The sequence below is a fragment of the Triplophysa rosa genome, linkage group LG21 (assembly GCF_024868665.1).
Source record: "Triplophysa rosa linkage group LG21, Trosa_1v2, whole genome shotgun sequence".
Lineage (NCBI taxonomy): Eukaryota > Metazoa > Chordata > Actinopteri > Cypriniformes > Nemacheilidae > Triplophysa > Triplophysa rosa.
The window spans coordinates 9427256-9453434 of NC_079910.1; the positions used below are offsets into that span (position 1 = coordinate 9427256).

The following is a 26179-nucleotide window of genomic DNA, read 5'->3' on the forward strand; positions in this document are numbered from 1 at the left end:
CCTTAAAACTCCCCGCATGGATTCATGAGGTCAAACGGATTTGTTAAAAGCTCTTCTGGCAGAAATAGGGCTCACTTGACAGATAAATGTAGACCACTCAACTTGAGGCCTGAATAAGATTGCTTGTTTTGATCCAGGCGTCACTGCAGACCTCTAGGTGGAATTGAGACAAGGCCAATAAACATCATCCAAGTTACCTTGAAGGAACGTTTAATGCTTCTTCACCCGTAAGCGTTGATCGAGACCAAGCAAGGAAAATAATGCAATAAACAGATATTAAATACATCTTCAGAACTACAATGTAGGTCAGTTTTCACTGTTATAGCAATGATGAGGTGGCTGGGTTAAAAATGGACCGCTTTGCACTGTGTTAATTTCATAATGATCTTGAGGTGTTTTTAAACATGTTCTTTCCTTCCAAGCAAATTAATAAAATACATGTTTTTGCATTTGTAAATATCCATTTTGCTTTGGGAAAGTCTGCAACAAATAAAAGTTAACCTGAACAACATCACACATTTTTTTATCTGACTAGGTTTTTTTTATTGTAGGCTACATAAGATAAATTATTGTAGAATATAATGAGCCTTAATAATAAGGTCTGTATATGTTGCTTTTTATGATTTTACAAAGATTCTGCTGTCTTAAATGATATAGGTAAGTGTTACTGAAAAGATTGCAACACAACACACATCCAATAGCCTATAATGGGACTTGAGCTCATAACCTAAAAAATATAAATTTGTATGCTTTACCAACGGAGTTGGTTTTGTTCAAAGCTTGCATGTTTAAATACTGAAGAGTATGTATCTATTCCAAAGCCATTAAAATTGCAAAATATATATTAGTAAAAAGATAACAGATAATTAAATTGAATTGGGATAGTTTAGAATGATCAATAATTACCTTATACAGGTTTATGACATATGTGAAGGCCAAAGTAGATTTTATTTTTTAGGGAACACAAATGTACATTACATACAAATGTAATGTAAATGTATGTATATAAATGCAATTATGCAGAAAAAAAACGCCTGTGGTATTCTATCAATATGTAAATATGAAATGTAAATGTTTAATCTGACCTTCTATATTATGTATGACCTCCAAAACTACTGAATCAATTTGAAAAATGTTGTGTTGTTGCATTGTAGCCTAATGGTGTAAAGGCATTTTAGGTACCGCCCACATTGTCCTGTCATTGCTTTCAATCGACAGAAGACAAATGCATTGATTCAAGCCAGAGGCATTCATAGGCGTGGCAGCTGTGTAACATATTATTTAAAACTATTCAAGGTTCTAAAGACATTAAAGTCCTACATAACAGAACTGAAAAATGTCGGTCGTGTGCACATCTCTCAGTCGCTGCTGTAAGAGGTTGGCGGTGAGTTGGTTATAGACGGTTTCAAAGTGACAACATAAACAAACGTTACTGCGCATGCGCATGACCCCCAGACCCCCCCCAGTTAACTTCCGGTACACTTTCACAAACAATAGAGTGCCTGTAAATAATTTCTGATAACAAGCAAAAGAAACCGATAAGAACGGTTGGATGGCTAAACTTGTCTCTCCAATGTTTTGAACATAGACTGCGATACCAAGCTCAACCGCTAGATATCAATGTACCATACGGTTTCTTTAAATGCGTCAAAACTACAGGACCCATTCAACAAATTGTTTATTTAATTAAATTAACATACAACAATATTCATCAAATCGTTTATTGATTACAATTATTATACAGTAAATTAATAATATAAATTAATATTAACATGCATTAAATAAAATATATATAGTTATATTATTAGACACTAACCAAGCACAGACCGGAAGTTAACTGGGGGTCATGCGCGCGCGCGTCCGATGAAACGGTCTACGTATACGCCTTCTGATCTGTTAACGTCTGAAAACAGAGCGCGCGCATGATGTGAAGATTTGCGGCTCTTTATTTTACAAGAAGTCACCTATATAACTTTAACACAGATGCAATCTCTGGGAAATGTAGGTGTTATTTATTACTAATATAGAAGCAGTTGTAAAATACGCCTATTAGAATAGCCCAGAAAATACTCGTTTTTGTCATAACTTGTCTGTATAGGGAACTTCTTTATTAGGCCGTGTTCAGACCTGACTTCTTTTTTTAAGCTGCTAGCGTCTGTTTTACATTATATACTCTTATGGAGTAAACCCTGTTTTCAAAAAACGTCCTGAGCGCTTTTTTAAACGCCAGCGCCGGCGTCTTTTTCTGCAGCTCAGAGCGTCTTTTGAGATAGATTTCCTTTCTGTTTCTCTGGGCTGCCTTCGTGCACAGACGCTGCCTCCGAAGTAGTGGTGGCGGCGAGATGAAGCCCAATGAAGCATTGAACCTTTTCAGCCAAATGGTTCACAAAAGGGTTCATTTCTCGAGGCTTCATTTGCTCACAATACCATCTGGTGGCCAAAGAGTGTAAAACAAGCAGATACATTACAGATGCGCCTGATGTGGTCTGTGATATACTTTATTTTGCGCCAGTTAAGGCTTAGTAATTATAAAGTTAAGGCTTTATAATTGACTCAGTAATTAAAACACGAGACAGGAGAGCGCGTATGCAACCTGACTATTTTACTATATAGCCTACCACAAAATTGTAGGCTATACAAGATATTTGTTCTCAAAATACACTGCTGCTGGAGATGCCGCAATTTCAAAACCATAAACTAATGTCTGTATTAAGTGAATAACAGTTTATAACCTATTTCCATGTAGTAGCATTTCAAAGTAATATGTATTCACTGCATTTTTTATTAAGGCGTGTGATTTATTCATTTCTTCGGTCCTGAAAAATAACAAATATTGAATCATTAAGTTGTATCATTACAGTAAACACGAGACACGAGCCCACGCACGCACGCACGCAGCGATATAGGCTAGCCTAGCACCAGAAACTGTAACAAAGTTGTTAAAATATTACATCGAATTATGTAATTGATCGGCAGCAGTTGGTTAGTGTGTTAATTAATCTCCCTAAACATACTGTTCTTGACAGCATGTAGAAATATGTGGTTTTGTGGCATTTGTGTGATTTTGTTCAATCATATTTAATCAAACAAAATAGAGTCCTATTTTGAAACACTGAGTTACATGGATTCTCATGACGTCCTCCAGGCGGCGGTACAAAGTGAGTGATTTCCCCAAGTACCCCAACAGGCCATAAAGGAAGAAGGGCTATGGCGTCACATTCAGAGAAAAATAGTTGAACAAAAAACTGTATTCTACTAAAAAATGTCCCCAGGCTAGTAAGTATGCGCTTTGGGATTCTTGTTCTAGTTCAAAGATGGATTCGCCGGGTAAGTGTATGTCGCCTGCGAATGCCTTACTGAATGAAATGTCAATGCAGCTGAACATAACTTGACTGCATTCTTTGACATGCATTGTGATTATTGGTTAGAGTTTGATTGATAAAGCGAATACTACTCCTGTTTGTTAAAGTCTGGTGATATTTGAACAGCTATTCAGAAGTTTAACTAAATCAGTGTTGTGTTGTCAAACCATTTCACTTCATAAATTGCGGGTAAAAAAGTAAAACAGACTAGGATTGATTTAGTCGGCTGATGAACGTGACCATTGGGAAGTTAAAACGAAGACAATTCTTTCATTTTCTTTATCCAACAAAACGGAATGTGATATGTGTAACGTTAAGTACCTTCACAAAACTCCATGCGTTGCTTTCAGTATGTTGGCACTGTTCAACTTCTCCAAGCAGTAACACACGATTAATGATCTTGATATATGAAAGAATCCGCCTAAAATTGACAACTCTTGCTGGGGTAGCTCAAAGATTTCGGCTTCACATCTTTAGAACGTCTCTCGCGGCACTTTGATGTCATACACTGACCGACTGCGCAGCGCCGCGGGCACGATTCACAGAAGAATGTGGGAGTGGCTATCTGTATTGGCTGGTTTACCTGTTCAGAATCAGGACAGGAGCGTTTCCTACTCGCTTCTATTAGTCGCTAGCCGGAGAATTTGATCAACTGTTAAGCCCCTGTGGATATTTTATCCACCGAAAAACAACAACAATGTCATAAATAATTCGTAGTGTATTTTATTGGAAGCTTCAGCACGAACAAAAGCAAAGGGAACGGGGGTAAGTTTTCTTTCCTGTAAAATACACCTGTAGCTCCTCAGCGCAATGCAGTAGGTATAAAATATACAGTTGACTGAAGAAGAAAAAGATATACCTGGTGTTATGTTGACACATAGGTTGGTGATTTGACTTTGAGCTTCTCAACGTGTAAAGAAGGACGTCATGTCTGGCACATTTTCTTCTGGACCTCTTGCTTGTTTTCTACTTCATTTAAGTTCTTTGTAGTGGCCGAACCTGTATTTCAAGATCAAGCTCAGTATGTTAAGCCTGTGAAGAAGATCATATGTCCCCGGTTTCACAGACGAGGTTTAAGGCTAATCCTAGACTAAAATGAATGTTTGAGCAGTCTTAACTGAAAATAACTCGCCTAAAACATCTTAAAGTATGTCAGCGCCATTGTTTTGTCTCAAGTTGCACACCAGTAATGTTTTTTACTAGGGCATGTTTATAAAAGTAGTTTAAATATCCTAATTTCACAAAGGGTTAGTCCGGGCTTAAACTAATCCCTGTCTGTGAAACCGGGGTGTTGTAAAGATGTTGTGTTTTTGCAGCTGTGTTAAACTGATGCTATTAGTATAATTAAAGGGGAAAATAATGTCTGTGCTGCCCAAATGTTTACGTTTTCAGAATGGTTTGTTTTGAGCAACTTTTCAGCCCATATTCTCTAAAAAAATCCAGACAAAAATGCATATTAAAATTAAGATTTTTAGCTGCTAAAACATTGCTTTTCTGTTGAAGACAATAATTCATTAATATAAAATGTTTATCCTTCTTATACAGTTTGATTGATATTAATTGGAATGCACAATAAAAAACATAAACGGTTCCAAAATGAGAACTTTCAAAAATCATGTTTTTTTATTGTGCATTTCAATTAATATAAATCAAACTGCAGTTGGTTTGATTTAAGCCAATAACTAAAAAAAAGACCGCTAACTAACAATAAAACACAATAAAAACATAACATAATAAAAAACATGATTTTAGAACATTTTAAAAACGGGGTTATCCTGTTATTTTTTGGTCAAAGGATGAAGCAAACATTTGTTATATGAAAATCAGCACAATCTTTTTTGCGTGTAGAAGCATCACAATGCAAGCACATGATCTGGAAAAAGAGGAAAAAGTGTGATTCTCTCAGTTCATAAACCGCTGTGACTAGTCTAGCGGATAAACAAAACCATAGTGGCAGATCTTTAAGCTTGACATTTTAAAGCTCTAGTAGATTATATAATAACATGTTTAAAAATAGTTTTGTTGTGGTATTAGAGGTTCATAAAACATTATAGAGATAATGTACACTATTCAGATTATTACAGTAGCTGGTTTAGTTTGTCTTTCTGTTCTGCTTATTTAGAAGGACAGACGCTGACTTTAATACAATGGTCAAATAGAACTGTTGACTTTGCAAATATAAAGACACTGGGATGTGTTCCACATGGTGTCCATGATGATTTGACAGGGTGTGACTCAGTGGTGCACAACGTGGCACTGTTCTCAAATGTAGCAAGATTTCTCTGTAAGCTTCACAGTAAATGGGAAGTAAGATTCTGCTATATTTAAGTACATGCCTCTGTTTTAGCATAATAGATTGAGCCCAGTTCATGCTTGATTTTGTACTAGTATGTACAGAAAGGGAGTGTACGCAACAGAGGGTCTGCGTTGTGTTGTATGTGCCTTTTACAAACTTTTCATAAGGACTGATGACTGATCTTGTGTTTTAGGGAGCTGGGGTCAGGGGGCGGTTGGGCTAACCTCCCCAGAGACTGAACCCATCATAAAAGATCCAACGCCCAAGGAACTCGCCGCTGTCTCACATATGGTATTATTTCTATTGCAGCACATTTAAATGGTCAAATAATGTCCTATGCAATGTTTTTGTTGTAATCTGTTTCTCAGGATGTTCAGGGGTACAGATGGGTGTGCTGGAAAGTGTGGCTGTGTCGAATCGGGGCGGTATGCTCCTTAGGCCTGCTGCTAGTGCTATTAAAATGGCGCCCTCGGCTCGGCATTCTGGCCCGGTGCACCCTCTGTCCCATTCCAATGGCGGATGTTTTACTACTAAAGGTATTCTCTCAATATGCAGTCCTTATATTTTAAATATGGATTGGTATAATATTAACAAAAGAAGATAGATATTCTACTAATATAAATCACATAGTCAAGTTTTTTGCTGTTATAAAGAATGACATTTTGTTTGATTATCACAGGACAGATGTGGCCAGCAGTTTGTTATAGATGTGCATACAGAAGAGATTGGGGAAGGCGGGTAAGACCCACAAAGCATTAACTGTTTACACTTCTCCTTTTTATTTGCATGTTCTATGAGTTTCCATCAAATGGAAGCCATCTGCTTGTGTTTATTGTTTGCATTTGAAGATAATATGGCCGACTATTTTATCTTTGTGATCATGGGATAATATTTGTTGAATGTTTTGTAATAAATAAACTATATTAAGATTTACTATTATTGTTATGTTGTAGTTTGGAGTATGCAGTAGGAGAGGCAGATGAAAATGAATGTAGAGACACTGTGCAGCTACACAAAGAAAAGGTAACATTAGGCCAGTCAAAACAGGGATTTCCACATTTTTGCACCACCCGCTGTATAATATCTTCTTTCCCCTCCATTCAGAAAACACTGCTTAGATATTATGTGTTTGAAGGCATGCGTTACATATGGATGTCCAAAAAAGGAGCTTACTGCAAAGCTAGGTACTGTTTGTGTTTGTTTTCTGTACTCTTTGTTTATAATGTTTGCTGAAAATGGTAGTAACGTCTCATCTCTCCTCAGTATTCTCAATGAGGGTTGGACCTGTGCTGACCTGCATGGCCGACAGCAAGGATTAAGTCGTGCAGACCAAAGTGCAAGGTCTGTAACCTTTAAATAACCATATGATAATGTAACTTGATACCTTACACAAATACAAGCTTTCATTGCCTTACGCTGTTTGTTTTTATCAGAAAGCAGATCTTTGGGGCCAATATTATTGATGTTCCTGTGAAGTCTTATTTGCAACTTCTCATTGAAGAGGTAGGAAAATATATATATACTATATGAAGAGTTTGGTTCCAAAATGAGATAACTCTGTTTTTTTTCTATCTATCTATCTATCTATCTATCTATCTATCTATCTATCTATCTATCTATCTATCTATCTATCTATCTATCTATCTATCTATCTATCTATCTATCTATCTATCTATCTATCTATCTATCTATCTATCTATCTATCTATCTATCTATCTATCTATTCCAAGTTTTAAGAAACAGTTAACATTCTGTCATCAATTACTCACCCTCGAGTTGTTACAAACATATATACATTTCTTTGTTCTGTTGAACACAAAATATCTTTTTTAAGAATGTATGAAAGCAAACAGTTCTGGGGCACTATTAACTAGCATTGTATTTTTTTCTGCTTTGGTAGTCAATGGTGACCCAGAACTGTTTTATGTTTCGTGTTCATCAGAACAAAGTAATTTCTACAGGTTTGGAACAACTCGGGTGAGTAAATGATGACAGAATTTTCATTTTTGGGTGAACTATCCACTTAAGGTCATTGTGTAATAAATAAATAAGGATCTACCCTGAAGATTACTTCATCAAATATATGTACTAATACAGTTTACTTTGTATGTCCAGGTGCTCAATCCCTTCTACGTTTTTCAAGTGTTTAGCATCGTTCTGTGGATATCAGACCACTACTACTATTATGCTGCTTGCATATTCATCATATCCTTCATTTCTATCGCTGTGTCACTTTATGAGATTCGTAAGGTACAGTATGTGTTGTGTTTCTTTTCATCTTATACGTGCTGCTTTTAATTCATATAGTAAAATGTTTGATGTTTTCTCAGCAAAGCACTTCTCTCCGCCGCATGGCACGCTTAGTGGTGAACGTTACTGTGCGCAGAGAAACTGGAGGTGAGATTTATGATCTATAGAATAGCCAGCAAACTGATATCACTGGTGTTTATCACAATGTGTGTTGGTTGTGAGTACAGAGGAGGAGCATGTGAGTTCAGAAGAGCTGGTACCAGGGGACTGTGTTGTGATTCCAGCCGAGGGGCTTCTTCTGCCCTGTGATGCCGGCCTGCTGGCTGGGGAGTGCATGGTGAATGAAAGCATGCTCACTGGTGAGAGAAATCAAACAGACTGTGTTGTGTAATTGTTTAGGGGGAAAGCGGGGCACATTTTAAGCCAATAATTTACAAACTAACAATTCATCAACTTACACATTTTTTTTTTCACTTTTTTTTACCCACCTTGTTGTAAAATAAACTGACAAGCAAAAGTCATGTTTGTGATGCTCCATGGCTGTAAGCATTGTCATAGTTTTGACAGCTGTCACTGCTGTAACTTCTGAAATTGTCTCGCTTACAGGTGAGAGTATACCTGTAATGAAGACACCATTATCCGTGTCTGAGGAGACATACAACGCAGAGTTGCAGCGCAGACATACTTTGTTTTGCGGCACACAGGTCATCCAGGCTAAAGGAGGCGGCCCTGACGGGAAAGGGGCCATAGCTGTTGTAACATGCACAGGTGACTTAAAAAGAAAAAAAACATGTTTTTATTACATTACATACAGTTGAAGTCTGAGACCGCTAGTGGGCTGTTTTGCCATGCAACTTTTTAGTATTATTATTTTTTTAAATAAAACTGCAGTATATGAATAAAATAACAGTTTGTGTTAAAAGTTGAATTGCCTGCATGCACAGACAAATTAGAAATGAATAAATATTATAGTAGTTTTTGATCTAGGCTACAAGAAGATATAAAATGACTCATTTTATGTGTTTTGTGTTGTTTTCACATTAAACCAGTTTGTTTTCTGTTCCTCAGGGTTTTTCACAGCCAAAGGAGACCTTATTAGCTCTGTCCTCTACCCTCAACCGTTAGACTTCCGCTTCTATAGCGACGCTATGAAGTTTATACTGTTCTTGGCGGTTTTGGGTAAGTTAGTTTATCTTGATAACTAAACTGTGACTTCTGTTATGTGGTGTCAGTAGACAGTATTGAATAAATGTGTTTGTTTTACAGCACTGGCTGGCACTATATATAGCCTTGTGATACTTTCAAAGAGCAATGTAAGTATTTTTAAGTTAATATTTGAACCACAAAGCACATATACCAATAGCAAAATGTATAATACCAATAAAACACAACCTATGTAAAATTGTCAATTAAGTCGGTTGCACTTATTTTACAGTACGTGTACCCTATAGTGTACTTACAGTGTACTTAACTAAGAAAGTATTGGGTAGTATAAGGTAACTACATGGTATAAGTTTAGGTTCAGGGTTAGTACCTAGTTATTACCCAGTTATTATATTTACTGTAGTAAGTACACCGTACTATGTATGTACATGAGAAACAGGACTGTAAAATAAAGTGCTACCATTAAATCTATGCTCATTTGTCAAAAAATTGTGTTTCTTGTTTCCAATTCTGTAACATTCGTGTTTCTTTTTTTTTGTTATCAGACTACCTGGCAAGAACTTCTCATAAGGTCTCTGGACATTGTGACAATAATTGTTCCACCTGCCCTTCCTGCTGCTATAACTACAGCCACCATTTATGCCCAGAAACGGCTGAAGGGTCGTGGGGTGTTCTGCATCAGCCCTCCTCGCATTAACATCTGTGGCAAGATATCACTGTTCTGTTTTGACAAGGTGAGAGATCAAGGTTGCAAGAGATCCTTTATTAGAAGGATCTTTGCTGTTATCTGAAAATACGTTTCTACTGAGGTCACACCTTGTGTATGTCACACCTTGTAAATATGCTTTGTGGGATAGCCAAATGATGGTATATATTAAACGGGGTAGTTCCTTATTTCATCTAGTCAAAGGCCGGGTTTCAGTCTGTTTAAATAAACGTTGTTTTATTGCTCTGAAAAGAGGTTCTGTTTGTTTAAAGATCAGTGCCAAGACTACATGCCCATTCCCACTAAGATTGATAACTATAATAGTAACTATACAATAACTATATTAGCGTCCACTCCACACCAAATGACATGTTTATTCTGAGTTTAAATGTGTGAGCCCTTTAAATTTTGAATGTATTTTAATTTGCAGGAAATAAATCACTCAAAGACGTGATCCCAACAATGTTGTTCCGCTGTATCCTTATAGTTGTGGTGTGGACTGCCCTACTCTCTTCAATTTCGAACAATTTTAAAACTTCAGCTTTATATTTACTTATCCTTATCATCCTCCGTGTGAATAAAACTTCTGTACATCACTCGCTATTTTAATAAGCGCATGTGTACACAGTATCTAGTTTACACGGCTGTGTTAAGATTATTAACCATGATGACTAATAAGATCTCTGACGCTTAAACTCTGCTCCTGTCAATACTAAACATCAAGATCCTGTTGGATGGCCCGTACGTCAAACTGTGAATTCTTGTTTTCAGACTGGTACTCTTACGGAGGAAGGGCTGGATGTGTGGGGTGTGATGGAAGTTAGTGGTACAGGATTTGCTGAGCTGGTTCCTGACCCTCACCGTCTTCCTCCTGGACTGATGCTCTCTGCAATTGCCTCCTGTCATTCTTTGGCTTTGCTGGGGGGTCAACCGCTTGGAGACCCACTGGAGCTCAAAATGATCGAGTCCACCGGCTGGGTAAAGTCCTACTGACTTGATGATCTTACAGACCACATGCAGTCAAAAATCGAGGGGTCTAAATTTTTAATTGAATGTAAATAATAGGAACTGACAGAGCCTGCAAATGAGATGGGACTTGACTCTGAATTTGGGCGACAGAGAATACAAGCAGTGATGAGGCCTCCTGCATCTGAAGGAACAGTAAGTGTCACAGCTATAACCCAGCAATTTAAGGATTATCTTCAGAAATGTAGCTGTTCATTCTTGTTTTTCAGTCTGTCCATCAGCCAGTGGCGATAGTTCGGCGATATCCTTTCTCATCTACTCTCCAAAGGATGAGTGTAGTGACTGTTGGCCCTGGTGGAGATTCTCCTACCGCATTTCTTAAAGGAGCACCTGAGATGGTGGCCAGCTTCTGCCTTAGAGGAAGTGGTACGGACCTGATTCCCTATTTCTTGCGAAGTAGAAACGGTGTATATGGAGCTGTATTTTATTTTGATCTTATTTATTATTTTTATTTTCTTTTTATTCCAGAAGTAATTTACAAGAAACTGTATGAACACATACAGAGAAACCACCAAAATACATAATATAAAAAAGCCATAGAAAGATTTTGAATGAAGTTCCATGATGGCAAACTTTTTTTTGTTGGTTTGCCTTTTATCGACAAAACATGATTCAAACCTTACCAAAAAGTGTTTTGCTCCTGTCTTTGTAACAGTGCCTACTCAGTTTTCACACACCTTACGGGAGTATGCAAGCCAGGGCTTTAGGGTCTTAGGACTCGCCTACAAGCACCTTGCTAAGGATACTGACGCAAGCACTGTTGAAAGGTCAGCTGTTTTATTTTCTGTACATAGAACTTGAATTCAGCAATCGCAGTAGTTTAGCATAGCATCATTTTATTACAAAGGTTTACAATGTACAGTAAACAAAACATTAATTAATATAACTGAATTAGGCAAAACAAAAACAAATGATTGGAATTTAATTTAATTAGAAATGCTACGTCAGGGCCATAGTAACAGTTTGTAACTCATGGTAACCATAGCGTAGCAGCTTTGACATCAGATTTTGATCAGTGTTTGCTTGCAGGGTGGAGTTGGAGAAAGACATGAGCTTCCTGGGTCTGCTAATAATGAAGAACCAAGTGAAGCCAGAGAGCGCAGAAGTCATTCACATTCTTAAACTGGCAAACCTTCGGCCTGTAATGGTTACAGGTATGCCTCAAAAAATAAAAACCTTAACACTTGTATTTTATCCACACCAACACTGTTATACTGTATGTTTTATCAGAATGATTCGTTTTGTGATTCAAGTTTAGTTTCATGTTTTGGTTGGCTTTTATATTAGTGTCAAGTGATGCGTTTGTGTTGAAGTAAAAGTGATTGGTCATCTTGTTTTTTTCTGCTCTGTCAGGTGACAATATTCTCACAGCGGTAAATGTAGCACATGCATGTGGAATGGTGCTGTCACATGAGAGGGTTATTTTTGTTCACGCATCGCCCCCTACTGCAAACTCGATGGCCTTACTACAGTTTCATCAAGGAGATGGTGTGGTAGCCAGCGTTAATACTCAAGAGTCTATGGATGCTCTTTCACAGGTTTAAATATTATCACAGATTTTTTTTATTAGTTCGCAATTTTTGAACCGAAACTAAGATTTCCTCTTTCTGTTCACTAAGGGCCTCTATCAGAATGATGCCGGCTATCACTTGGCTATAAATGGAATATCCTTTGCTGCACTTTGTGATCATTTCCCTGAATATGTACCCAAGGTGACTCTCTAGATTAGATTTTGTGAATATTGATCGATTTCAATTTTAGATGCTCTGTCGTTTTGGTGGATCCCCAGCAGGGTTCAATGATTGTCTGTGTCACAGGTCCTGATGAGAGGGACAGTGTACGCCCGCATGACTCCAGATCAGAAAACCCAGCTGGTCAAAGCACTGCAGAAACTCAAGTGAGTACAGAGCTTTAAATAAAGACCTGAAGTGTAATTACATGAGTATAAAAAAGTACACTTTAAATTACCATATATATATGGTAAACTTGCTGATAGTTGTTACTATCAATACAGTATACATTGAATCCATTATAAAAGATTTTTCTCTTACCTCCTGTACAGTTACAGGGTGGGTATGTGTGGGGATGGAGCCAATGACTGTGGCGCTTTGAGGGCTGCAGATGTCGGTGTGTCATTATCTGAGGCCGAGGCGTCTGTGGCTTCTCCTTTCACATCCAAGTCTGACAACATTAGCTGTGTGCCTCTACTCATTAAGTAAATAACACTACTTTTTTACAGTTCCTATGGATGATTTGTCTGGTACACTGCTTCACTTTTGTCTTGTTGACTGCCTTAAAGGAACAGTTCACCCAAAAATGAAAATTCTGTCATCATTTACTCACCCTGAAGTTGTTCCAAATCTGTATACATTTCTTTGTTCTGATGAACGCAGAGAAAGATATTTGAAAGAATGCTTGTAACCATTAACCATAAACAGTTCTTGGCCACCATTGACTACCATAGTAGGAAAAATGTGCTGTGTAAATGTCTTTGTTCTGTTGAACACAAAAGAAGATACTTTGAAGAATGTATGAACGCAAACAGTCCTGGGGCACTTTTGACTACCATTATCATTTTTCCTACTATGATAGGTATAATAATTTGATTATACTGTATATATTATATTGTATAATATAATTTTTCTATGATGGTATGAAACCCCTAAATGCCTAATTTGTTTGATATCAAATCACTTTTTAAACAGGGAAGGCAGATGTTCACTCGTGACCTCATTCAGTCTTTTCAAGTACATGGCCTTGTACAGTATAATCCAGTTTGCATCTGTGCTTATTCTCTACACTGTGAGTATCAACTGTATCGCTATATTCATTATTTAAACGATACAACGAAGTGAACTGTGAAGTATTAACAATAGCATTTATGTTTTTTGTAGGAGAAAACAAACTTGGGTGATTTGCAGTTCCTCTTCATTGATTTGGTCCTGGTGACAGTTTTGGCTATAGTGATGGGAAGAGGAGGACCCAGCGATGAGCTCCATGCCCAGCGACCAGCCGCCAGTCTTATCTCTCTGCCAGTTGTGGCTAGTCTACTGTTGCACACTGTGCTGATAATCCTAGCGCAGGTGTCTGCCCTCCTTATCACTGTGTCACAAGACTGGTAAGTTTAAATAAGACTTGGTTTATGAAAAACAAACGATTTTTAGCCCCAAACTGTGCATTTGTATTTTTGACTTTTCTTTCAGGTATGTGCCTTTAAACGCCACTGTTACAGGGGCTGCAAACTTGCCTAACATGGAGGATACAAGTGTATTTGCCTTATCAGGTTTTCAGTATATCATCATGGCTATTGTGATAACTAAAGGATATCCTTACAAAAAACCACTGTTTTACAATGGTGAGATTGTAAACATTGACCTGTTTGTTTCTTTTTTGCTACATATGCATGTGTTAAGTGTTCATCACAAGTTAATTCATGTTTTTCTCCTCTTAGTTTTGTTCCTCATCACACTGCTGATCTTCTTTGCGATGATGCTCTGGCTAGTGCTTTACCGTTATACCATCATCCATAAAATTCTGAAGCTCTACAACATTACCGATATGAATTATAAACTGCTACTGGTGGCTTTAGTTGCACTTAATTTCTTCATTTGTTACTTGCTCGAGGTAAAAACAAAGACATGTATATCTGTATTACATGCCACTGAATAAGGAATTGATGTCAAGGCTTGATACTTATTTAGACTTGGACTTCTATTCACAGCTTCTCATTGACCGAGGTGCTCTGAACTGCCTTCGCAGTCTACGAGGGAAGCGCGAGTCCAAAAAACAGTTCAAACGTCTGGACGTACTGCTAGCGGAAACACGCTCATGGCCGCCTCTGAACCAGACCCTGGTCCCACCACAGAGTACCATCATTGGTGTTAGCTAACACCTGCCTCCCAATTTAACATTCCGACTCTTCTACTACACATATCCAAGGTTGCCAAAATCTGATACCTCTCACCTCTCAAAGTGCAGTGATGCGTGTGTACCAGATGCCATCCTTGTCTGCCTGTTATATATGGCACCGACTTTCTTTTCATACAGCAACTGGCGTAAACTTTTAATGATTGTGTTTCTAATGCAAAATATTAAAGGAATTAAATGTTTAAGCATTTTGAAAAGGTGCGTGGATTTAATTGTGTCAGAGAATAACCCCCTGAGGTAAATAAAGAGAGGTTCAGGTGAGATGAGGACTCTTAAATAAATGTTTGCCATGCTATTTTATTAAGGTTGATCCAAGGAGAAAAGAGGGATAGCTGATCTGTAAAGAATTACAATTCTGGGGTGATTTATTCACTGCCATGCCATTTCAAACCCATATCATTATTTTGAAGAGTTGACAACCTAATATTTTTCATATAATAGATGACCAGTGGCTATCAACATTAGGGCTGTGTATTGGCAAGTGCCTCCCGATACGATACATATCACGATACAATATATTGCTATGTATTTCGATACGATACACATTTGCAATATATTGCAATCCTTTAAATAGAAAATGTAAAAAGTAGAGCTAGAAATACAACATGCTGTGCACCACCTGGGGTTTTCTGTAAGGATAAGTGTAAAAACATCCCTTACCTCTGCAGAGTGGCCATGATGTGCGATGCATGGACCTTTAGATCAGAGGTTTGGGTTCTCAAACTGGGCGCCGCTCTAGTGGGTATCAGAGGGGAATAAGGTGGCTCACGCAAGTCACTTGGCTGTTGTGGTGCATTACAGTTAAAACAATGAACATGGGCAGTATAATACCCCTGGTTCATCCGTGCTGTAAATGTGCTGGTGTCACATCCGTGAAAGCACAATAAATGTCATTGTTACTTTTCTTAATAAACTTTTTGTCTAATGCGCTGCAGTAGCCAAGTGACTTGTGTCATGACTTGCATGCGAAGCCTACAAACAGCATTATTTTATATAACTCATGACTTATTTAGAAAACCAAAGCACACTCACACATCAGCTCTGAGAGCTCGAAGCGTTCTTATATTTTTCGCCATGCTCGCTTCCACTTTCTTTAGGCCGCATGTATATGACATGATAAAAAAAAGATCGATAGTAGAGGTATTACTATCAATACACTATTGAAAAAAAAATTGCGATAGTTACATGTATCAGTATTTTTGCACAGCCCTAATCAACATTGAAAGTTCAGTTGGGTTTGGCCTTTTAACCTAAGGGTTGATAAATCTTTTGAATAAATTCAAATCATTTGGTTAAAAAGTGTTTTCTTGCACATTCATGTGGTCTAACGTCTCCATTGTTTATTTTTCAGATTTTCATTTTAAATGTTTTTAATTATTAGTTTTATATTTATTGCACCTGGTATCAACCGCCCTCAGTTAACCAAATCTTGAAATTTAAACCCATTCTTACTCTATAAATCAAGTGTTATTGTATACATTAAAAATGTAAAGGAAGATCTCAGATGTACTGTGAATAAAAATCTCTGTGGAGAAAAAATTCACGTTTGCTTTTAATCAAACCTTAGCGTAAAAGGTAATATTCAGAGACATTATTTAAAAAGTCTTTATTAAATGGCCATTTTTAAAAGTATTTACAGGCAGATTGCTGTTCTCAGGAATTCAGACAAACCTGTCTATTCCGTTTTGTTACAGCACAATAAGTGAACAATGACATATCAGATTAAAGGGTTTCCATAAACCGCAGGGTCGTTTCAAAGACATCTTTCATGGACAGCACAGGAAAGAAAGGTTAAGGACAGAATAAAAAAAAAAAATGGTGCTGTAGTCAAGAAAAGTATGGCTCTTCCTGTATGGACATTGTATTGCATGAGCCAAAGCAACTAGGTCAACTGACTTAACACTCAAAGTTGCCTTGATAGGCCACTGGTGCTATGCACACTCTTTTCTTAAATTTCGATAAACGTTAAATAATCTCTTATAGAATAATCTGTCAGCCAGTCTCGGAGATGTTTTTTAAAACCATCTTGAAGCCGTTACTTCATGAAAGCTTAACATTGCACCGTCAAACATTTAAAAACCTATATCCACTGATACGCAACTTCATTCCTCAAAACAACCTGAGTTCCTACATAAGTAAAAAAAAGTGAAAAGAAAGAAAATGGTCAACAGCAGATCTGATGAGAAAGTGAGGCGAGGGGGGCCAGCAAAATCAAAATCATCTCCCCTCGCCTCACCCCCTTTGGTTCTCCCCAGTGCGACAAATATCTACAGAAGTCACTTTTCTGTTAGATTTGAATTAAAATACACAGCTCTAAAAATGACTACTTTCTCAAATCATCCGAAAGGCATAGAAACTGCTTAATCTGCTGCACTCGTTTAATTCTACTTGTTTGTTTTTATTCTTTTTACTTGATGTAGAAATCAGGACAGTCAGAGGAAAACCCACGAGTAAAACAACTTATGAAAAAATATATAACCGTAAACAATAAAGAACAAACTTAAAGTCAGCTTGAGTTTCCATCATGACCTTGCTGTTCCTTACCTATTTAAAAACGTATGGCAAATAGCAGACCAAGCCAGTAAGAACCAAAATTAAAACGAAGACAAACACAATCGATACAAAAGTAGAACAGTGTTGAAGGGAGATTCGTGATAATTCTACAATTATTGCTGAAAGAAGCTGGTGCCTCATGTCATGTATACCTCCAGCTCTGCCTTTCCGCCACTATTTTCTGCTTCAAATGTCTTTTCAAAGGGGTATGCGCGTCTTGCCGGGCTGGCTGCCGTCGACAGCGAAGTATAGCGAGTAAGTGACAATCGTTCGTTTTTCACTTTTCTTTGAAGGGGCAGGGGCTGGACATCACAGTGAGCTGTGTTCGGAAGCGAGGTCCTCATCACAGTGTAAAACTGGGAATGAAACATTCCCCATCCGCTCCTCTGTCTCACGTTTCTGTCTTCCGTTACGTTCCACACGCCGGCATACGCGCCGTGCTTGATCTGAGAGTTTTAATTTAGAAACATCCTGCATCCTAAATATTGATAAAAATTAGTAGAATTTTAACCGTATTCTGGGAGACAGACTCGATCGCTTTGCTTCCTCCTAGGAAACACTGTTATTCCTATCTGCGCTGATGAAAGCCTTGTGTGCCATCTGGACCTGCTGGTTGCCGAACCACGTGGTTTACTGATCTGTTCTCTTCTGAAAGTGTATGGCTGCTTCCGCGGGGGGATCTGGTCGAGGACAAATCACAGTTAACCTTTTTGACAGCCTTTTAGACTTAAAATACAAGTTTTGACAGCAAAATTATCGACCAAGAATCCATAAAAAAATCTATTCGCCTAATATTTGTCAGTATTTTACCGGTCTGAATTGGGCCTCTCCTGGGGTGTTTCATCAGGCGTAGCGCTGCCAAGAATTCTCTTCCTGGCTTCTGCGTATTCCGCCTCCCGCTGAGCTAAGGATTTTACTTGCGGGGAGGGTCGGGTCTGCGTCACGGACGATCCCAAGGATCCATTACTGGAGGGTCGCTTCAAAATACGAATCTGAGGTGGGGGTGCGGCGGGGAGTGAGTCATCCTGGATGACAATTGCTGTTTTCACCGGGGATCGACTTGAACCGCTACTTGCAAGTCTGAAGGAAACATTAGATTTTAAGTGAAATGCACATTAAGCAGAACATGGGCTCAAGAAACTGTGTAGGACGCATACCTCTCTTTCTGACTGATACGAAGCTTTTCCTCTAGTCTTCTCTCCATTTCCTAAGTCAACACAAAAGAACATTAGAATTTTACATAATTTAGGATGAAGCAATCTTACAAATCATTATGAGTGAAGTGCTTTAAGGAGGGGCCTGTGCTGCAGCAGCAGCAAGTTTTCAATTTCAAGTTATTTATAAATCCTTAGTGCTGTGGCTAAATTAATGGCAGGGCCAAATTACAGTGTGGTGCTTGAGTAACCAGACAATATGAGGGCTTGTCTAAGCAGAGACTTGTGGTAAAACAAAATAAATTGAGGGAAAGATGTTAACAGTGGCAGGGTTGTAGTTGGCACTGACAAGTTCAGATTGACTGTGGTCGTGACAAACCATAAATGAGAGCACATTGCTATATCAAATTATTCATACTTTTTTTTAAAAAGTGCATGCATATTACAGAAAAGAAAAACCTAAGCGAATATTTTTTTTTACTTACGGTCAAGTTAAGGTTAGTAAGAAAAATTCCATGAGGTAGAAATGAAACCCAGGCAGCTTCAGGCATTAATAAAGCGTTTTTAGGATTAAGCATCAATGTCATGTAACAGATAAACAGAGACTTTTAAAAATACGTGGCATTAAATGACACCTGCTTGTTTTGCCAGGTGGCAAAATCATGTCCTCGCTTTTCATTTAACGTTACATACAAAAGCAGCAGCACTACATACACCCGTCCGAAAGAACAAACACATTTGGATCAAATTTCAACATCACTGACTTACAAACACTTTCGCGAAAGTAAAAGACATTGATTCACTAATTCAGTAGTGTTTTGATAGAACATGTTAAAATTTACGAGAAGTGCCTGAATGGGGACACTTCGGCGACTTTAAAAACATATTTCCGCATAAAAATCGTTTATATTACTCTTAACATAAAACTGAAACCTACGTTCATTTCATCACGACATCCAACAGGTCCCATTCCGTCAGGGCAGCCATCTTTGATTTCTTAAGGGATTGCAAAAACAGGTCTTTCCTTTTTAATTCGACCCAAGTTGTCTAAGCTAACTAGCACTAGTTAGCGAGCAATCTCAATTCATTATTCCGCTTGCCTAGTGGACAAACAGTTTTACGTGACGCTCCAACGCGTCGCTTCGGCCACAGCTAATACTTCAAACCGTAATTTTCAACATACTAAAGTAAAACAAGAAATACCCCACATCACCTATCTTGGGAACAGTTTCCCTTTAACTTCGGCCTACTTCCCAACTCTGTACACTCATACACAGGCGTGACTAGCAAGCTAGCAGGAGGCCAGCGTATGAATCGGCCTAAAGCTCCATGTGAAACTATTTACACTTTGAACAGCGTCTGAGCGAGTAAGAAGAAAGTATACGGTGACATATTTACCCCACTATCAGCAGCCTCTTCCCAGCTTTCGGCGACCTCCTCATCGTCCATGTTTCCACTCTTAGCTACTAACTAGGGGGTTCCCTCGATCCACAAGCTAACGCACATTTTCCCTCTACAGCGTAAAAGAGCCGTTTAGTGAGTAAAAGTCTTACACCACACCGCCACCTGCTGTACGGAGGACACAGGGCTTGTGGTTACAACTTTAGAAGCAAATTAATTTATATTTTAAGAGTTAGACATTCATTGGCAAAGATCTTACTGCCTGCTTGTGCAACGCAATTATAGCTAGATTATAGCTTGATTGTAAATTTCAAGTGTCCGATTCCTACTCTTTTTTTTATTCCGATCCGAATTTGAATTTCATTTTTTCTTATCAATTCCTGTGTGCATATTTTCAGAAATGTGCATGTGTTAACTTGTGATCTGATATCTCATCTTATGAAAATTAACCATGTTTGTAAGCATAGTTTAACTCTAATATTTGCAGTAAAGCACATGAACCACAATTGTAGTAACAACAGTTTAACCATGATGTAGCTAAATATGGTAATACAAATATAAATCAGACAAGATTTATTTATCAGGTTGCTATGTGTAGGCCTATACACAAAACGTATTTGTAGCCTATATATTTGCAAACCAGTCAATAAGCAGGCTAAATGATATGTTTTACTTAACTGTGGAATATGGGAATCGATAGGAATCGAAATCGATAAGCAAAATCGGAATCAGAATCGGAATCGATCAAATTCAAACAATACCCAACCCTAATTATGATGAGACACTGGTAACTGATACAATTTGTTTCTTCTGACAGGCATTGCTGAATTTTTTGAACGGCAGTTATCAAAATGTAGGCTACAATAGATCATATTGTAAAGACAACACCATTTTCCGCTATGCGGGAGAACCCCCAACTACTCTGCTATCCAAGACACAATCTATGATCATACGTTCATGAGAAAAGATGATACATTAAAAAAATATATATATTTCGAAGTATGCTTGAGTAGAATACTACCCCTTTTGATTAAAAAAAATCTGTTTTTTATTAGTATTTTTATTTTATAGCTGTGGTTGGTGACTGGAAGAATCATTTCAGTCCACATGAAGATGGTGTTTTGAGGACCAGTAGCCTATTACAAATTCATGGCTGACTGCCCTATTCCGATATGAGTCACAAGAAACTGGATTGTGTTTCTTAGTTCAGGAAACATTACAAGTACCCCTAAATAAAAATGGTATTTATTTATAGTTTATAACTATACAATACTGAAAATGTAAACAAAAAATTACATTAAATATACATTAAAATATTTGAGCTTATTTTTACGTTGAGCAACAAAATATAATATCAGTGTACTACAGACGTGTAGGTGAGAAAATTAATGCTAAACTGTTCAAAGTTCATGCAGTGTAAAGTTCAAGTGCTCATAAAAACTGTAGGTCTTAATTTTACAAAATGTAATCTTTAATTGCAATGAAAATGATCACCAGTAGAGGGCAAAAATCACATGTTAATTTATTTTTTATAACTTTTTACAAATTTACACCCGAATTTGAATGACCAACATTGACTTGTGTAGATGTCTACTTGTGAAAATACATAAATAGATTCAATCTTTGTGCGAGAATAGCCTAAATAAACAGATAGAATATGAAGACATGACCTTTGAGACTGTTACCAATCCTCCACCTCTCATATCAGCTACTGATAAAGGTCTTACATGAATGAATCTCTCAAACAACACAACCGAAAGTAACATAAGGTCAATGGTGTTGGAAATTTAGCTTGGATTTTGTTTGTGTGGTCTGTTTGACTAGTATCTACAGCGTTTCACTTTAACAGGCATGCTGTCCTTCATTTCCTGGTTAGTCCCAAGTATTCCTACTTGGTTAACACCAGGCACTGATCCTTTACATAGTATTTTACAAGGTAAGTAATAAAATAAATGCTTCTGTTAGATAAATCTCAGGAAATAAGTTTAACATTCATTTATATGTTATAATCATTATTATTTTGGTAACACTTTACATTAAGGTTCCCTTTATAAAGCATTCGTAAACGTGTTCATTAATGATTAATAAGTCATTTACAAATGCATTATAAAGCAGTTGTAACTGTGTAAATAAATAGGGATTCTAACAAAATACTTAATAAATGTGAATACTTCCCAGGCACCCACTTTTCTTTAAAGTGCACTTTCATGGGCTGTCAATACTTCTAAATATAAGATTCACATCAGAGATTTATCCTTGTGAGAAAGCATTCTGTTTCTACAATAAATAATAAATAAATGTTTTCTGGTTTTGATTAACTATTGGAAGTAATTGAATCATTAATAATACATCGTAAACAAACAAGTTTACAACAACTTTTGTGCATTTAGTGTTAAAAAGTGATCAAAAGTTTGATGAATTTATTTTGGTAAGCAAGAAAAAACTGCTTTGGATAAGCATCATGATCTGAAGGCATTCTGGAGGGCACCGTAAGACATTCGGAATCGGATCAGGTAAGCAACATGGTTTGAAAAGTGACATAAGATATGAAATATACATAAGAAAAACCAACATACCACCCTGCAGTCTCCCGTCTGACAGCCTATTTTACAAACAACATCAAGATAATAATGAATCTGCTTTTATTTTAATGAATAATACACTTATAACCATTATAACACGTGAGTTAAAAATGGTTCATTTGGCAGGTATTTCGTTAGAATCCCCCTTTTTATTTATGCAGTTATAACTGCTTTATAAGGCATTTGTAAATGACAAATGAACACACTTATAAATGCTTTATGAAGGGAACCTTAATGTAAATTGTTACCATTATTTTTTATTAGTTTGTATGTTTTCATAATAATTATTTGTTTTATTAGTTTAGATGTAATGTTTAAGAAAATGATCAGTTGGTATAGTGATGTGTGTGTGCATTGTGAAATTGTCTCTGACGTCTGTTTGATATTAATGACAGGAATAGTGGGTGCTTGTGGAATTTTGGTTCTTCGTAACCTTTTAAGGGTTTACTTGTTTGTTGATGCTCAAAGGTAAGGACTATTTTGTTACATGTATTAATGTTTATATATTTAAATAATATATATTTTTGCATGTATCACTTAACTGTTATATTAAAGGGATAGTTCACCCAAAAATAAATAATCATCATCATTTACTCACCCTCAAGTTGTTTCTAGCCTGAAATTTTGTTGTTTTGCTGAACACACACACAAAAAAAAGATATTTGGAAGAATGTTTGTAACCAAACAGTTCTGGGGCAATTTTGACTACCAGGGAAAAATCTATATGGCGTTCAATGGTGCCCCAAAATTGTTTACTTTCCCAGCATTCTTTAAAATATCTTATTTTGTGTTATACATAACAAAGAAATGTATACAGGTTTGAAACAACTGAAGGGTAAGTGTTGACAGATTTTTTTTGTAATTTATTCACCCTCATGTTGTTCAAAACCAGCATGACTCCTTCTTCTGTGGAACACAAAAGAAGACATTTTGAGAAATGTCAGAGTGGTTTCATGGCCATGCCATACAAGTCAACGGGGTCCAATGTTGTTTGGTTACAAACATTCTTCTAAATATCTTCTGTGTTCTGAAGAAGAAAGAAAGTAATATAGGTTTGGAATGACATGAGGTTAAGTAAATGCTGAAAGAATCTTCATTTTTGTGTGAACTGTCCCTTTAAGTGTTGCAGATGCTGATACGGACCATAAGAAAACAAACAAACGAAATGGAGGTCTAACAGAGATAATTCAGTTCTGGATCCTTACTGGGGTTCTTTCCATCGTGGGGTCTCGCGTTGCATCTCTGGTGGTTTTAGAGTTCTCTCTCCGTGTCATTTCAGCACGGATCACAGGAGGATCAGTATGAAAAAATGATTGACTACATTATTTTCTTTTAACTAACTTATGCATGACTAACTAACCCACTCTGGGTAAAATATACTTTTCCTCTTGTTTAGGACTCAGTAATTGATCCATTGTTACTGCTGCTCATCCAATGCCAGTTTTCCTTAGGATGTGCGCTCAGCTGCAGCATAAATTTCCTCCATGAGGGGGCACCACAAGCATGGTTAAACCTCATCCTTGCAGTTGGAGTGAGCTGGTTTTTGTCAAGTCAGTGCTGTAAACTATGGCAACATGTACAGAGAATGTATCCAATACACAGCACACAGCGCTATTGTGGACTCTGCATTGGACTCCTAACTACGGGCTCTTCTATATTAACTTGGCTTTGCACTGCCCTGATTTTAACTTTTAGCGTGTCTGGAATTGCTGCCATATCAAACATAAACCAACAATTTCTATCAACTACCGAGGCTCTGAGATTTTGGACACCACTTACAATCTGCTACACTCTACTGGTTGTGTATATGAATGGTAAGACAATTAAATGGTAGGACTAAGAAAGTAGGGTATAACATGATTGAAAGTTTTTTGAAGACATATTTTCATAATCAGAAAAACAACATCTGTTTATGTAATAAGAATACCCTGGCCTATGCCATCATTAGAGTATATAATCCAGTGTTTTTTTTTTCAGAGGATCGACATCAGCCTGGCCAGCAAATTCTTCTGAATACAGTTGTTGTGCGACTGGGTGGACTTTTTGTTTTACTGATTACGGTGGGCAGGTGGTCAGATGTACTCCATGTCCTAATCTGCTTCATTGGTGAAGCTGTGTGCCTGTTACTTTCTCAAGACCTTTTGGAAGAGATATATAAGGTTAGAACTAAAAATGCATATCTTCTAGGTCTTTATTTACACTGAACTAAGTAACCGGTGGAGGGTAGGAGTGAATTCCCTACAGATTACATATAATAATTATTAAAATATTATAAGCATTAAATAAACGTATTTCTTTGCAGCATGTCACCCATGTGCCCAAAAGCTCTTTAAAAAGGCCCGTAAACCAGACTGAACCAAAGAAATGGGAAAAATTCGACTGAGCCTGAATGAAAACACGCTAGGCTTCATTTAGCTTGTGAAACGGAAGACAAGCAGCAAGACTTTCTGTACACAAAATAACATTGTCAAAAATGAACCTTATTTGTAAACAATTCCATCAAGGACTGTGGTTTGTATGAAACAATGTACATTTGTATGAAGCATCATGCATCATTCTTTTAGTGGTGCATAAACAAAAACCCTTTCAAGTGACTTACATCAATACAATAAAGCTAGCTGATATCTATATTTGTGGTGAATTAAATCCCCATACTTCACACATACATATAGCCTAACACTTTTATTTGAATAACACATTTCAAGTCTCTAGAGACGTTTCCTACCAGCTTAGTATAACGTCACGGAATTCCACGGGAAACATAATACAGCAATTGTATAACTTATTTTAATCAAAACGAACTCACACATCATCACAGTTAAAGATAACCATTTTATTTGAACACTAAGATTTACATGCAGCCCACTCACAAAGCTATTATTTTGTTTACATCTCTGTAACAATTTCCTCTCAAGAGTCTATGGGATCAGAGCAAACTTAACTTGAACTCAAAAATAGCTCAGGAAACAAAATGGCCGTAGCGCGTTGTATTCTTTTGTTGTGCTGGGTCCCGTCTATTCTAGGTCATGCTCAAAATGGCGTCATATTTCAAAGAACATTCTGGCGTCAACAGTTGCTTTAACGATTAAACACCCCAAAACATCACAACTGTTTGTGACGTTTAAAATCGCTGATATGTTTAAACTGCACTTATTTTCCATTGCAACAGCACTTTCAATAGTTTAATATGTTGTAAGGCAGTACACGAACGACGCACCTCTCTCTCTCTCTTTTAAACTAACGTTACATATTCCACAATTTCTTGGATTTTTTTACAATTCCGTCGTTTCCTGTCAAATAAATACACATTACGGTTACGTTTTCAAGACAGTAACGTTAAATCAATTCCTTTCCTTAGACGTTAGCCACACCGCCTGTTGTTGTTTGGGAACGGAGAAAGAAGAATATTAGTGTCCAAGTGTCCAGGGGATTCATTTATTGTATAACATGAAACACTGGATAGGTCTGAATTGCGCTTTTGTATTTCCAACGTGTAACAAATCCAATCCCAAAAGTACTGTCAATGGATTTTATTAGCTCTAATCCAGAAATATTAAGGATTTAGGCAGATCCATAAAATCCATACAATTCCAGTGAAGACTCGAAGATTTTGTGGCTTGCCCAAGATAGACCCCGCTCCACCTCGGAGCAAGTTTGAGAATTTTCTGTCCGTCTGTGGGTCTGTAATCGCTCTTTGTCAAACCTCTGTGGGCGTGTTAAGGCGCATGCGAAATCCAGCCATTGCGGTCCCTGTTTTG

The 26179-nt window shown here is 37.3% G+C and overlaps 3 protein-coding genes across 6 annotated transcripts; 2 read left to right on the forward strand and 1 right to left on the reverse strand.

Annotated features, from left to right (window-relative positions):
- Nucleotides 1-3180: 3180 nt before the first annotated feature.
- Nucleotides 3181-16259, forward strand: atp13a2 (ATPase cation transporting 13A2). 3 transcript variants are annotated; one of them, XM_057319106.1, is made up of 29 exons: nucleotides 3181-3327; nucleotides 5852-5949; nucleotides 6027-6194; nucleotides 6338-6396; nucleotides 6612-6681; nucleotides 6763-6842; nucleotides 6922-6999; nucleotides 7092-7161; nucleotides 7774-7908; nucleotides 7989-8055; nucleotides 8136-8267; nucleotides 8515-8676; nucleotides 8977-9087; nucleotides 9175-9221; nucleotides 9618-9806; nucleotides 10550-10756; nucleotides 10844-10939; nucleotides 11014-11170; nucleotides 11460-11571; nucleotides 11834-11958; nucleotides 12158-12342; nucleotides 12424-12516; nucleotides 12622-12701; nucleotides 12867-13019; nucleotides 13510-13606; nucleotides 13699-13922; nucleotides 14008-14159; nucleotides 14256-14428; nucleotides 14526-16259. In XM_057319106.1, the coding sequence occupies exons 1-29, from the start codon at nucleotides 3315-3317 to the stop codon at nucleotides 14691-14693; spliced, it is 3501 nt and encodes a 1166-aa protein (XP_057175089.1). In that variant the 5' UTR covers nucleotides 3181-3314; the 3' UTR covers nucleotides 14694-16259. The 3 variants fall into 3 exon arrangements, with proteins under 3 accessions (XP_057175089.1, XP_057175091.1, XP_057175090.1); XM_057319108.1 differs by having other exon boundaries at nucleotides 3253-3276; XM_057319107.1 differs by lacking the exon at nucleotides 3181-3327 and adding an exon at nucleotides 3411-4127.
- A 63-nt stretch (nucleotides 16260-16322) lies between these two features.
- On the reverse strand, nucleotides 16323-19969 carry szrd1 (SUZ RNA binding domain containing 1). 2 transcript variants are annotated; one of them, XM_057319109.1, is made up of 4 exons: nucleotides 19837-19969; nucleotides 18442-18491; nucleotides 18095-18364; nucleotides 16323-17964 (listed from the first exon to the last, which is right to left on the reverse strand). In XM_057319109.1, the coding sequence occupies exons 1-4, from the start codon at nucleotides 19885-19887 to the stop codon at nucleotides 17853-17855; spliced, it is 483 nt and encodes a 160-aa protein (XP_057175092.1). In that variant the 5' UTR covers nucleotides 19888-19969; the 3' UTR covers nucleotides 16323-17852. The 2 variants fall into 2 exon arrangements, with proteins under 2 accessions (XP_057175092.1, XP_057175094.1); XM_057319111.1 differs by lacking the exon at nucleotides 19837-19969 and adding an exon at nucleotides 19376-19825.
- A 1538-nt stretch (nucleotides 19970-21507) lies between these two features.
- On the forward strand, nucleotides 21508-26179 carry tmem82 (transmembrane protein 82). The gene is made up of 6 exons (XM_057319488.1): nucleotides 21508-21775; nucleotides 22817-22889; nucleotides 23543-23720; nucleotides 23818-24235; nucleotides 24399-24580; nucleotides 24724-26179. The coding sequence occupies exons 1-6, from the start codon at nucleotides 21691-21693 to the stop codon at nucleotides 24802-24804; spliced, it is 1017 nt and encodes a 338-aa protein (XP_057175471.1). The 5' UTR covers nucleotides 21508-21690; the 3' UTR covers nucleotides 24805-26179.

Excerpts from the sequence above, each read along its gene's own strand:
- atp13a2 (XM_057319106.1), top strand. Across the intron at positions 13,020-13,509 it reads TGTGTGCCTCTACTCATTAA|GGAAGGCAGATGTTCACTCG; the intron begins GTAAATAACACT and ends CTTTTTAAACAG. Across the intron at positions 13,607-13,698 it reads CTGTGCTTATTCTCTACACT|GAGAAAACAAACTTGGGTGA; the intron begins GTGAGTATCAAC and ends TGTTTTTTGTAG.
- szrd1 (XM_057319109.1), bottom strand. The coding sequence starts at position 19,887 with ATGGACGATGAGGAGGTCGCCGAAAGCTGGGAAGAGGCTGCTGATAGT. Across the intron at positions 18,492-19,836 it reads AAGAGGCTGCTGATAGTGGG|GAAATGGAGAGAAGACTAGA; the intron begins GTAAATATGTCA and ends GTGTTGACTTAG. Across the intron at positions 17,965-18,094 it reads GAGAGGCCCAATTCAGACCG|ATCCCCCCGCGGAAGCAGCC; the intron begins GTAAAATACTGA and ends GTCCTCGACCAG.
- tmem82 (XM_057319488.1), top strand. The coding sequence starts at position 21,691 with ATGCTGTCCTTCATTTCCTGGTTAGTCCCAAGTATTCCTACTTGGTTA. Across the intron at positions 21,776-22,816 it reads TTTACATAGTATTTTACAAG|GAATAGTGGGTGCTTGTGGA; the intron begins GTAAGTAATAAA and ends TATTAATGACAG. Across the intron at positions 24,581-24,723 it reads TTTTGGAAGAGATATATAAG|CATGTCACCCATGTGCCCAA; the intron begins GTTAGAACTAAA and ends ATTTCTTTGCAG.